The sequence below is a fragment of the Anguilla rostrata genome, chromosome 3 (assembly GCF_018555375.3).
Source record: "Anguilla rostrata isolate EN2019 chromosome 3, ASM1855537v3, whole genome shotgun sequence".
In the NCBI taxonomy this organism is placed as follows: Eukaryota; Metazoa; Chordata; class Actinopteri; order Anguilliformes; family Anguillidae; genus Anguilla; species Anguilla rostrata.
In genome coordinates, this window is record NC_057935.1 from 42,194,331 (window position 1) to 42,207,497 (window position 13,167).

Consider the following 13,167-nt stretch of genomic DNA (forward strand, 5'->3'; position numbering starts at 1 on the left):
GCTGTTGTGGTACTTGCTGTTTTCAAACAATCATCCAGGTGCTGTTTCAGATGCATTAATTTTGGGCCAGACCGTTTGCGGTGCTGCCATACTGTCACATGTCTCATTCTAATTAAGGCACTAATTAACGTCTCTCAGCAGCCCCCCTCCCCCCACCAAATCATCCTCTAAATCCCCAATTGTAAAATCTATTTACAGCGCCTGCACTCAACCTCTGTGAATCTCAAATAGGGTTTTTGTGTCCTTTTTGTCTTAATAAGTGGGCTGCATACTTGGAGCTTTGCAGACTCAAGGGCAGTTTATTTATGTAGAAATACCCAATGTTTTCTGGAGGTGTTTTAGTGCACAATTGAAATTCAGTGTGTGTGTAAATTAGACAGTATAATATTGGTTCAAACAGATACAGGGATTGAAAGAGGAAGACGAGGAAGGCTAAGATGTTCTTAACATTGACAAAAGTAAAATGAATAAACTTGCAAAACGTAAAGGAAGGGTGAGGTACGATGGAAAGGGACAAAAGGATGGCGGTGGATTGTGACAGTGGTGTTGATGCCTCTGATTCTCTTTCAGTGGCCTTCGTGTCACTGTGTCGCTCAGGACTTACATCTGGTAGGACTGCGAGTCAAAAGCAGGGAGATGGCCATCCAGAACCCGCATGCCCACATCCTAATTCCTGCCTGTCTCTTCTTTCTCCTCCTGTCTTCTCTCCCTGTCACATGTCAAACAAGAGGTAGGTGGGAGGAGAGAGAGAGAGAGAGAGAGAGAGAGAGAACAACGGTGGGGGTGCTATTTGTCTTCAGCAGCTGGAGGAGTGGAAACAGAGCAGAATAAGATCAGGAGGAAGTACAGATCCAAGTGCTGCCGGTTTATTTTTTCAATTACTTTTTCCAATTATTTTTCAATCCTTTTTTTCCCCATAAACCCCATTGCGCTTGCCGGGTCAGTTCTCCCCCACCTCCCTTTCAGTTTAGGGGCATATTTCTTTGTCCTCACTGGAGCTGTTTTTGGAGGAAAACATGAAGGCCCCGTGGCTCTGTGTTCTGCCCTGCTTGGTCCCATTCTTAGCCTCTCTCAGCCTGGCTGAGGAGGGCCTGGAGTTCCCCAGCTTCGACGGAAAAGAACGGGTGATCAACATCAATGAGAAGAACTACAAGAAGGCCCTGAAGCGGTATGACATGCTGTGCCTTTTCTACCATGAGCCCCTTGGCTTCGACAAGGAGCTGCAGAAGCAGTATCAGATGGCCCAGCTGGTGCTGGAGGTAAGGGGGTTTGGGGGGCTGATATAGGGTAGAGACAGGGGAAGAAGAGGCAGGGACAGATGTAGCAGGAGGGGTAGGGGTATATATCAAGGGGTGTAGGAACAAGAGCAGATAGAGCAGGAAGGGTAGGGATAGATATTGGGGGTATGAGTGTGGGGCAGGGGTAGTGATTGGAGCAAATACAATATGCGGGGTTGGGGTAAGGGTAGATATGGGAGGCAGGGGAAACTATAAGAGCATAAGTGAGGGAAGGAATGCTAGAGGTATATGATAGGGGTTGCGGGTGCCAGGAAAGGATAACAGCCACGGATTAGTCTGAACTTGCTTGACAGACAAATCAAACTGAATTATGTAAAACTATTTACTGCTCCAGCCCCAGTTACAATAAACAACATGGACAGAATCGCTATGCGCTATGCAGTCCTCGCAGGTGGGGGATGTTTGAGGTCTCAGTCAAATGCTCCCGACATACTATCGTGCTGCAATTTAGAGTGGACCCTGATCTCTGGAGAGATCATCCTAAACCCCCAATGTACAGTCCTAATTTCAAGCCTTTATGAACCATTCCTGATGATCTTTTTTGTCTGGTTAATGTAATTTGATGTGAACGAGTTGCACAGAAATACCGCAGAGACTCAAAGCTTCAAAGTTTGTTCTCAAGGTCAAGTGCTGTGTTCAGCAGCTGTGTGGTATGACCCCAGCCAGGGGATATTTATGTGAATTCTACCTGTCCTTAAATTTATAGCATCATGTGCTTGTCCTGGCTGTGTTGTAAATATGGCTGACATCTTTTATGTACATGTTTAGTTATAGAAGCAGGAACAGACTTTCCAATATAGAGCACACTGTAGATTTTGTTCATTTTGCATATATTGACGTGGAAGGAGTTCAGTTGCGTGGTTGCAGGGAAAATTCAGTAAACAGAATCTTCTTTGAACTGAGAAACCTTTCAAGTTATAACCACTGTGCCAGGCTTTTCCCCTGCGTGAGGTATCACCTCCATATTTGAGTTAATTACTTGCATTGAAAGTGCAAAATTTCACACCACAAGAGCATTTTACATTACATTTATTAATTTATAGACCTACCTTTCCAGAGGGACTTACTGAGCTATGCATATAATAACGAATGCAGAATAAATACAGAATGAATCTGTAGTGCAGTGGTTCACAAGAAATCCCTTGATGACCTGTGAATGAAATTGATTTTTTACAATCTCTAGGAAAAGCATTGAGAGCCACTGTTGTAACACAATTAAAGCAAACATATTATTGTATAAAACTGTAGTGAGGTTTGGTCAGGTTTATTCATAACAACTGAGTTCAACAACCGATCTAAATTCTGTATATTTGTAGAGCCCAACTTAGTGAAAAACATAGACATGACAATGGTTTGGAAATAAAGGATACAGTAAATATTTATTAGCGATGATAATGATTACATGAATAAGCTAACTGAAAACAATAATTTGCATAATATGAGGAATAATATTGTACGATTCTTAATCAGAAGAAATTATAATCATGTGACGGCTAAATATGGAAGTTAACAGTACCACCACTTAACGAATGTTAATTTGTGTTTATCATAACTGGCTGAAGGTTAAGAAATCTGAGCTACATAGAGAGGCAATAGCAGGAGAACTGGGGGCAGATGTAGCAGATAGAATGGGGGGAGCGGGTGTAAGGGGGCTGATATAACAGTGTGGGGCAGATGCTGGTAGGGCTTGGCTGTGGGAAGATTCAGTTTGAAGAAGTGGCTTTCAGTCCCCTTCAAAAGGCAGGCAGTGACTGCGGTTCTGACCGGTGTAGTTACCTCAATTCCCCACTGGGGGGCAAGACCCTGGAAGAGCTGTAACGGATGTGTGAAAGTACGGAACAGCATGCACTGATGGGTTGTGGAAAGATCTGAGGTTGCTTGTGGGATACAGCATGTGAAAAAACAACTTACTTGGTATATTACAATTTCTATAAATGTTGCCACCTCTCAGATTGAACTCTTGGTTTGTAAATATGAATTACACAAGTTACCTTGGACATGCAGCAGTTTTTACATTCTTTACATTACATTACATGCTTTAATTTTCTGACATATGTTAGATTGCATTCTAATAAAAGGTGGGTCATAGGAAATAGACTTAAGTGGGTCTTGGGCTTGGGCAGTTTGGGAACAACTGGGTGACACAACCTGGCGTTACAGAGCAAAGAAGTCTGGCGGAGGTTGTTTATGGAAAAGGCATATCAGCCATATATTCCTGAGGCTCAACCAGTGTTCATCAGTGTGAATGTTCACTTGTGTTCCTTAAAAACACCTTTTTCAAACAACTGCCTGCTTACTGCCTGACACAATGGGCTATATTATAAGTATGAGCCTGCCTTGAGATTGTGCCTCTGTGTCATTTGCTAATGGAGAGAACTGATTAAAAGAGATAGCAGCTCACTATGCCCACCCTGCTTAGCTCTCGATGCTGAATGTCCATGTCCAACCTGGATCTTGCCCACCCAGGTTTACCCCCACCTGAATCTCTACTCACTGCATTTTGCTCACGGTGAGAACTCTGCTTGTGGACAGTTCAGCGAAATTAGCTGTACCGCTGTCCGTCTAGCACAAATCCCGAACTTCCAAGAGTTCTGGAGAATAATCAAGACATGATTGTCCTTGAGCTTAGTGGAATCGTGAGTTTTAAATTAACATTAAATTAATATTCATTTTGATTAAATATATGAGCCCAGCTGGACTCATGTAAACCTCGATAAGGATTTACTCTGAAGGGTTTAAAAGACTTGAAGGTTTAAAAGTCTTACTTTTCTTTTTCTTCTTTTTTTTTTAGCGGATATGAGAGCTGGACGATCCCTTTGTTCATGCTAGAGCACCCGTGTTATGATCGCTTGTCAGTATTTGACAGTCTGTTCTCTCTGTTGACTCCACGGAGGGAATTGCACTCTGGTTCTATTCATGGAAAAGATCACTGTGAAACTATTTCACTGCCGTCCCAGTTTCTCCCATCGCTGTTTTATTCCCAGTCAGCCAAATCCAATGATTGTGGTCCACTGTGTCCTTCTACTGTCTTTCATATATGAATATATTACACCGAGTTTCTTAGTAAATCATACACAGAATTGAATCTAAAATTGGACCCACTTCTTAACCGAGAATCATGCATCAGATCCAATAAACAATGTGCATGGTAAATACAACTCCAACACGAAAGGTCAAGTGATATTTGATGTGTAATTACTGTTTAGATTGAAAATATTAACATCAGACTCTGTGAAAAAGAGAATTCATTCTTCTCAACACTTTTAATAGAAATGTTTGCACCAAAAGAATTTGAAAATAGGGGAAACCTGCAGAAAAGAGTGCAATTTTCAGTTTGGAAGTGGACTTTATGATTTTTATATTTTTGTATTCTCCTTGTCCTTTTGAGCCCATCTGGTGGAATTTCCCTTTTTAAAAACAAAACATGCATCCAACTGGAAAATATCTGAACAATTTAAAATTAAATACAGTATACTGTAAATATGTCACATCACTGTTTTACATAAGCTGGGAAGAGGTTTGTGGAAGGTACAGTACAAGTGTACTGTAAAATGCTCAGTGTTAATCAAACTATAACAGGGTGCAAATGAGTCCAGTAAGGATTGCATGTACTCTGTCAGAGTTGATTTAATACTGAACAGTTTACTGAGTTTCCATCGATGAAAAAGGGAGATTCATTCAGCAGATAATTTCTTAGCTGTGTATTCAGTCATCATAGTGTGGCTCCAACATTGTGGACATGTTGTAGGAATGTTCCGTAATGGCTAGTGAGTGCTCGATTCTCACAGCTGTCTATTTCCCATCCTCAGCTGGCAGCCCAGGTCCTGGAGGACAAGGACATCGGGTTTGGGATGGTGGACTCTCAAGAGGACGCTAAGGTTGCCCAAAAACTGGGTATGCCCCGGAAACAGTGGGCCCAGGATAACACTGCACTTCCATTTTCTTGAATTCCTTCTCCAAAAAATGTAAAAGTAATTTGATTTCAATGAACATGGCTATTGATCAGCATTCACGGGCCAGAACTCAATCAGAATTTGTCATTAATAACTGTCATTAAGAGGCAGTTTGAAGAATTCAGCAGCCATTAAAAAGAAAAGCAAAGACAGATCTTGAGGCCCAGCAATGCTGGTGTCTGCATCCCTGTAGAACCCTAAAGACTTGCTGTGATTCCCTAGGTCTGGAGGAGGAGGGCAGTGTGTACATCTTCAAAAATGAGCGAGTCATTGAGTTTGATGGAGAGCTTTCTGCAGACACGCTGGTGGAGTTCCTGCTGGATGTGAGTTTTGAGGGTTAGGGTGGGAGTTTGGTTGTGGGAGGGGACGTTCTGAGAGAAATGAAATATGGGCAGACATTTCTTTTTTTCCTGTCAGATACTTGTTGTTTTGCTGTTTCATCAGTTCATCTGTAATTTGGTGATAGACAGGGTGGGAGGATGCATGTTGTAGTACTTTCCCTCCCACCCATGTCTGTTTCTGTATTGAGGCTGAAAGGGGTAGCTCTGTTATTCATTTTTGTGGACTTGATGCTGGATGTGCTACAGCTTGCTGCTCACATGCATGTTGGCACCTGAAAAACAACATTTCCTCCCCAAAGTTTGCAATCAGGGCTTTAGAAGTACACCCACCTGTACATTTCAGCCAAAGGTCTTCATCAGCTTGACAGTTGTCAGCTTTTTGTTTATGCAAACAGCATCAGCACAAGTGTTCCCCCATTTGTCTGTTTCTACCCAGTGAAGCCAAACCACGTATATGAGGCAGTGATTATTTATTACCTATAGTGCACATAGGAGTCCCAGTGACTCTTGTATACCCTACAGCCACACACAGTACTACAGAGAGGCGTATCTGTCCTTGATGGCAGCAGGTAGCCTGTGGATCCCTGATGTGCCATCGGGAGGAACTGATATAATACTCTCCTGTTTGTGCTCTCTTGTGCCCCCTAGCTGCTGGAAGACCCCGTGGAGCTCATCAGCAATGCCTTGGAGCTGCGCGCCTTTGACCGCATGGAGGAGGAAACGAGGCTCATTGGCTCCTTCAAGGGCGAGGATTCTGAGTGTGAGGGAGGGAGGGGTGGGGGTAGGAGATTGGCCAGGGAGGGTGGGTTGTAGTGGGCTAGATTGCCCCTGTGCCTTTACTCAAGAGCAGCTCTTCTGGCCAACTGAGCACCACCTGTCTGTCTGCACCAGCTGCACATGAAGTGCTCTCCTCTGACCCATTGACTGCACCGCTCAATTGGTGGGCTGCAGGGGCCACACAGGCTTTGGATGAGAGGGCGCAAACTGGTCTGTGTTCTCCCAAATTGACAGAATACATACATGCAGAAACAATAGGGCATTACAAAATACAAGGAAAGAAAATATCAGGGTAAAAAGATGATAATAGTGATACTATCAGGCCAGGCAGTCATCTTAAAGCCCCGTATAAAGTCATCCAGACAAGCTTGTAAGTGAGCAGAAGGCAGCCCAGAAGAGCGCTGCAATGGCTTGATTCAAACTCACGTCAGGCACACACAGCAGGTCCCACGCCTGACCGTGTCCCATTTCCCAGTCTCCTGGCTTTCCGCAGAGAATCCTGACCTGACTGAAAATCAAATTAAATCTCATTCCTCTCTTTGCCTTTCTCCTCTCACATTCTTTATCTCCTCTCCTCTCTTCCTCCTGCTCTCTCTCCCTCCCCCCTCCATCTCTCTCTCCCAGACTTCAGAGCCTTTCAGGAGGCAGCTGAACACTTCCAGCCCTACATTAAGTTTTTTGGCACCTTTGATAAGGGGGTGAGTGGCTTTTGCATGTGCAGCAGTTATCACATAGAGAGCGCAGAAGCACAATATCACATCTGCATAATTCACCCATTTTGGTTTTAAAATGTTGACTAAAAGGTATGGTTTATCTGTGAACTGAATAAAGACTCAAAGCCCCAACCACAGAGCTTCTCCACTCTAGCTCCCTAGTGGTGGAAGAAACTCCCCATTCCTCTATGAACCACTCAGTCATTGCCCATTATCCGCCGTGATCTGAAGATGCATCTGTTCAGACTTTACCTGGACTAACTATCACTACTCTGCAGAACACTCTCAATCTAGACTCGTTCTTATCACTTCACTCCTTTTAATTTGTTCCTGCAGCACTTTCATGTTACACTTGTATCTCCATCCAGCACTTATATTGCAGTTGTATCATTATCTTTATGTTGTAACTCGTCGTCATGCCTTCTAACTTTCTGACCTAGCCTATGCTTACTATGTGAACTAGACCTAATGTATATATGGCTATGGATAACTGTTACATAATGAGTATTGTACCTTATCTGGGGGCGACATAGCTCAGGAGGTTAGAGCGGTTGTTTGGCAGTCGGAGGGTTGCCGGTTCGATCCTCCCCCCTGGGCGTGTCGAAGTGTCCCTGAGCAAAACACCTAACCCCTAATTGCTCCCAACAAGCTGATTGGTACCTTGCATGGCAGCCTTTCACCATTGGTGTGTGTGGATGGGTGAATGAGAGGCATCAATTGTAAAGGGCTTTGGATAAAAGCGCTATATAAAGAATGCAGTCCATGTTTTGTAGTTGTTCCAATGACCGATATGTACGTCAATTTGGAAAAAAGCATCTGGCAAATAAATGTAATGTAGTTTATGGTCTCTCTCTGTGAATTGAAGGAAGACTCAAGGAAGGGCTCTCATGTGATCTCTCTCTCTGTGAGCTGAGACTGTTTTGTTTACGGCAGGTTGCTAAGGAGTTGACGCTGAAGATGAACGAGGTGGACTTCTATGAGCCCTTCATGGACGAACCCGTGACCATCCCTGGAAAGCCTCACTTAGAGGAAGACATTGTGGAGTTTGTCAAAATTCACAGAAGGTAATGTAAAAGCTTCCTTAAATGTGAGTATCCAAATAAACATGTACATGGTGAATGCTCACACTGCACGTGTTTGTCACACTGTGAGCTTGCCAGGGAAGTCACCTGAACTAACCCATAATGAGGCTTCTGCAATAAAACAATAAAATGAACAAATGCATGCTGGGGACTGGCAGAAGTAATAATATCAAATAATACATAGAATAAGTATGAGAATCCGAAGAGAAAAATCCTAACTTTTGAAGGGAAACAAAATTCAAATGTTCATTCAGTTCTAGTACCCTTCCATGGGGAAACATACCGTTCTGATGTAAGAAGGGGAACATTTTTTGGTAACTTATGCATTATTAACTTTGGATACTGTACTTTTGACTGTTCTTTGGCAGTAAGTCAGATTCTATACTGTGCATATTTCCAGGCCAACACTGCGAAAGCTGCGAGCTAAAGATATGTTTGAGACCTGGGTGAGCTGACCCTTCTTTTCTACATTTTCTTCGGCTTGCTTCATTCAAAAATTGGTTACATATGTGAACACTGGCATTCTGTCAGATTAGCGTAGGCATGCTTTAATGATCTCATTCTAATTCCAATTAAAGATGGAAAAAAAACAAAAAAACAAAGAAACTGTATGATGTAGAAATCCTTACGAGGGCGGGCTCATTTCAGATCTGAACAATGTCCTGTCAATAAAGTCTGTGATATTGGTAGCTAAATAAATGCTTCCTCATCAGTTTGTGGGTGATGCGTGATTGGTTGTTGTGCCACCTCAAGTCTAGCATAACAGGTCAAAATAGCTAGAAACCCATGGAAATATGGCTAAAAGTGGTTACACCAGAAAGAGTCTGAGATGTTAACGACCTCTCACCACTACAGGAAGATGACATGGAGGGAATCCACATCGTTGCTTTTGCTGAGGAGGAAGATCCTGGTGAGTTACTATGAAAGATACACTTATTGAAGGGACACTTCACTTTATCAAAACCCTGAATCCAGCTAAAACACAAGCCAGTTTCATGCACACCACAGCCTGGAATCGATTCCCAGCCATGCTAATGCCATGTCAGCGATGACTGTGGCCATTGCATCATACAGGTAGAGTGGGCATGTTTCAGTCAGTAAGGAGTTACCATCCTTGTTACAGTTTGATTGGGCAATGGCAGTCTGTGCCTGTGCTAGCTGCACATGAAATGCGGTCTTCAGGTGCAGTGGCCATAGACATTCCAAACTACAATAGCAAGATTTGCTTCAAACCTGCAAATGTGATATTCCAGATGGTTTTGAGTTCCTTGAGATCTTGAAGGAGGTGGCGAGGGATAACACCCATAATCCAGATCTGAGCATTGTGTGGATCGACCCAGACAATTTCCCCCTGGTGAGAGAGATTATGATTAATACATCAGTATTGCAGAGTATTTTGCACTATTTTTGTATTTTAGGCTTGCTTTTAGATATGTTTAACTTAAATTATTTGTGTATATTATATTACATATTGCATATTAATGAACTACTGTATATTACTTGTATTACTCAACCCCCCTACATTAGGAAATAACACCTTCCTCTGCTCAATCATCATAAGTTAAAAATGTATCAATACTGTAAATACTGTTATGGGATTGCATCATATTTGCCTCTTTCATGCAGCTGACTACATACTGGGAAAAGACCTTCAAAGTGGACCTCTTCAAACCTCAGATTGGTGTGGTCAATGTCACAGATGTAAGCAAAAACATTGATCAAACATCAGACAAACAAGCTTTTATATGAAGGAGTTGAGTTGCCTGACTGGGGCAAGTCAATGTGGCCTTAAATCTATCATAAATTAAGTGCTGTTGGGTGGTTCATTCGGTTAAAGTACCAAACTGTGGTGCATGAATGATCCCCACTATCTCATATCGAATCCGGACCATGCCAATGGCACTTGTGGCCAGTAGCTCCGTAGGGCGATGCACAATTGGCGATTACATTGCCCAAGGTACAGGAGGGTTCAGTTGGTTAGGGGTCTGTGTTTCATCACTCACTACCAACCCCCATTGATGGATTGGGCAACCGTGGACTATATGCCAAAGCTGTATATGAAATGTCTTCCTCCAACTCAGCTTTATGGAAGCTTAGCTGTGGGCTGTGGTGTGAAAAGAAACAAGTTGGCGACTACATGTTTCGGAGGAGAACCGCGGATGTCCACACTCTCGTGAATTGGCTGCGGGGATCACACATGAACATTCCAAATTAGGGTGGAAATTGGACATACTGAATCCCATATTGGGTGACAAATGTATGATAAAATGAATAAATAAATAAATGAAGTGACTATGATTTGGCCCATTATAACCTTCAACTCCAGCATGACCTCACTGTGACCCGCAGGCGGACAGTGTGTGGCTGCACATGCCGGACGATGAACATCTCCCCAGTGCGGAGGAGCTGGAGGACTGGATTGAGGACGTGCTGTCTGGAAAGGTCAACACGGAAGACGATGACAATGACATTCCAGTCCCTGTTGATGATGATGACGATGACGATGATGATATTGGTGATTTTGATGATGACGATGAGGATGAAGATGATGATGATGGTAATTTATAAACTGGGCCTCACAGGTAGTACATCCAGATAAAGCAAGCAAACTTCATGTGCTCCACCATCCAAAATTGAACCCTGACCCTTCCAGTGCTGACTGTAGCCAGGAGTTCTGTGAGATGTGTTTGGCCATAGCATTGCCCTGGGAGGGATGGGTTTTATTTGGCATAGTTTTCTCATCTCAGCATACCATAGCAACTCCTCTGGCCAATCCGGTGCCTGCGTTCTGCCTGTGCCAGCTGCGTAGGTGGTGCAGTCCTATAACACAGTGGCTGTGTGACTGAGTTAATAGACTGCAAAGTGAAAAGTGCTGGTTGCACTTTGGAGACTGTGTGTGTCAATGTGCCCTCTCTTGGGTTTCCAGAGGATGTCACAGCAATGCGGTGGGCATGCATATACAACTGGGCATTCCAAATTAGAGGACATAAAGTAAAAGTTTAAACTGATAAACTGTCTCTTCAGATTGCTAGTATAGGCATCACAGAAGACTCGTACGATGGAATCTGCACTTACCTGGAGCCTCAATTTCACTGAAAAAATACCAGAAACAACATTGACCGGATGATTTTTCAGAATTTTGTACATTTTGTACATACCTGTCTTCAGCTGCAAGTTTGCTTTAGATTTATGATTTAGAAATGACATAAGGACAGTTTAAACTGAATGGAAAGTCTGCAGAGATTTCCCATGGTTATAAAGGCTCTCCTTATCATTGCTTTTAAATGAGAAAGTTGTTATACCAGGTTATTTATGATACTGGTATTTTTTAGACATTTTACTATATAATCTGTGATTTTGAAAGATGCTACCTGCGAATGATTGTAAAAATCCCGACCATACTCCATCATGCCTAAGACTATACTTTGTCATGCCTAAGACTACACTCTCCCATGCCTAAGACTACACTCTTCCATGCCTAAGACTACTCTCCCATGCCTAAGACTAAACTCTATCATGCCTAAGACTGCTCTCTACCATGCCTAAGACTACACTCTCCCATGCCTAAGACTAAACTCTATTATGCCTAAGACTACTCTCTATCATGCCTAAGGCTACACCCTCCCATGCATAAGACTACACTTTATCATGCCTACAGTCATATTTATGATTGGTAAGTTATGCATTCTATTGATTGTGCTAATTTTCTTGTAGCATAAATTAATAATGATAAAGACTTTTTAAAACAAAAAAATAACTTAAATGCTTTGGTACTGATGCAACAAGGACTGCATTGCATGTTACATTACATTACATGTATTTATACCTAGCGTATTGTTTCATATGTGCTTGTCGCTGTGGCTCATTGATAATTTACTATATTCTGTCCAGGCACTGAAAACTCCCGCACTAAAACTGAAGTCATAGGGTTTCGCACTCACTGAAATTGAGGGATCATTGAGGGATCGTTCTTGACTTCAATCACCCTCTGGAAAAAAAAACACAAAACTTACATTTTAAAGCACTTAACTGTGGTGAAGTTGGGTAGCTCTGACTTTGTTCTATAAACATGTGCCTTACTCCACAGTACAATTAATCTAGCAACATGCAAGAGAATCACGTGTCAGGATAATTCATATATTATTATTAACAAATAGATAGCATCTTCACTGAGTGTATAATAATATCACTTACAAAAGATGGTGGTCCTTACTGACGGGGGCCTAACTTTGCATAATGAGCTTTTGTTTTGTTTCCCCCCACTAATTTCAACTTTAGCCATGCTTTTGTCATTGTGTGAGTTTAAAAAGGTAGCTAACACGTGGATAAGTTAGTCAATCAGCGCGAAGGACAAAGGACAGTGGAGATATACTCAATCTGGGTCACCATCTCCCTGTGAGATGGAATCTTTGACAGAGGACACTGTAACCCACATCAATTTATGGCTCCCTTACTGCTGCTGCTTTTGAATTTTGTTACATAATATTTTGTTCCAGTTAAAGGTATAGTTATATAGATCGCTGATATGTGAAATAGCAGTTATTGCTTTTTAAAAAGAAAGTGTTTACCACTTACTCCAGCATTACACACATGTAACACGAGATGAAAGTGTTGCAAATTACTTTCCTTTCATGAAATTGAAGAAAAGAATCGATACACATTCTGTCACTCCACTTTGGATGGAGAGCAGAGGGAAGCAAATCCCCAAAGACTGTAATATTAGTTTGTAGTTTTCTGAGACTGTTTCAATGGGATAAAAATCTCCAAATGTTTTGATTTTATAGAAAACTTATGTCAGCACATTGCACAAGAATGATCTACATTTTATTCCACTGAGATACCACTGAGACTTTTAAAACGTATTGAAATACACGATAAACTTAAAAGTGGATCAAAACATTTGCATATGAAGATGAATGTGACCAATGAAGGAAATTGATTCCTTTTAAATAAAACAGTTCAATGAAGCTCAGTTGTCTGATTCATATAGTACATGTTGTATT

The 13,167-nt window shown here is 42.1% G+C and overlaps 1 protein-coding gene across 1 annotated transcript; it reads left to right on the plus strand.

The window, feature by feature from the left end:
- Nucleotides 1-202: 202 nt before the first annotated feature.
- casq2 (calsequestrin 2) lies at nucleotides 203-13,131 on the plus strand. The gene is made up of 11 exons (XM_064327684.1): nucleotides 203-1,259; nucleotides 5,108-5,192; nucleotides 5,474-5,574; nucleotides 6,241-6,352; nucleotides 6,994-7,067; nucleotides 8,016-8,146; nucleotides 8,565-8,610; nucleotides 9,020-9,074; nucleotides 9,418-9,518; nucleotides 9,791-9,865; nucleotides 10,514-13,131. Exons 1-11 carry the CDS (start codon nucleotides 1,017-1,019, stop codon nucleotides 10,730-10,732), a joined length of 1,242 nt encoding a protein of 413 aa, XP_064183754.1. The 5' UTR covers nucleotides 203-1,016; the 3' UTR covers nucleotides 10,733-13,131.
- The last annotated feature ends 36 nt before the right edge of the window (nucleotides 13,132-13,167 follow it).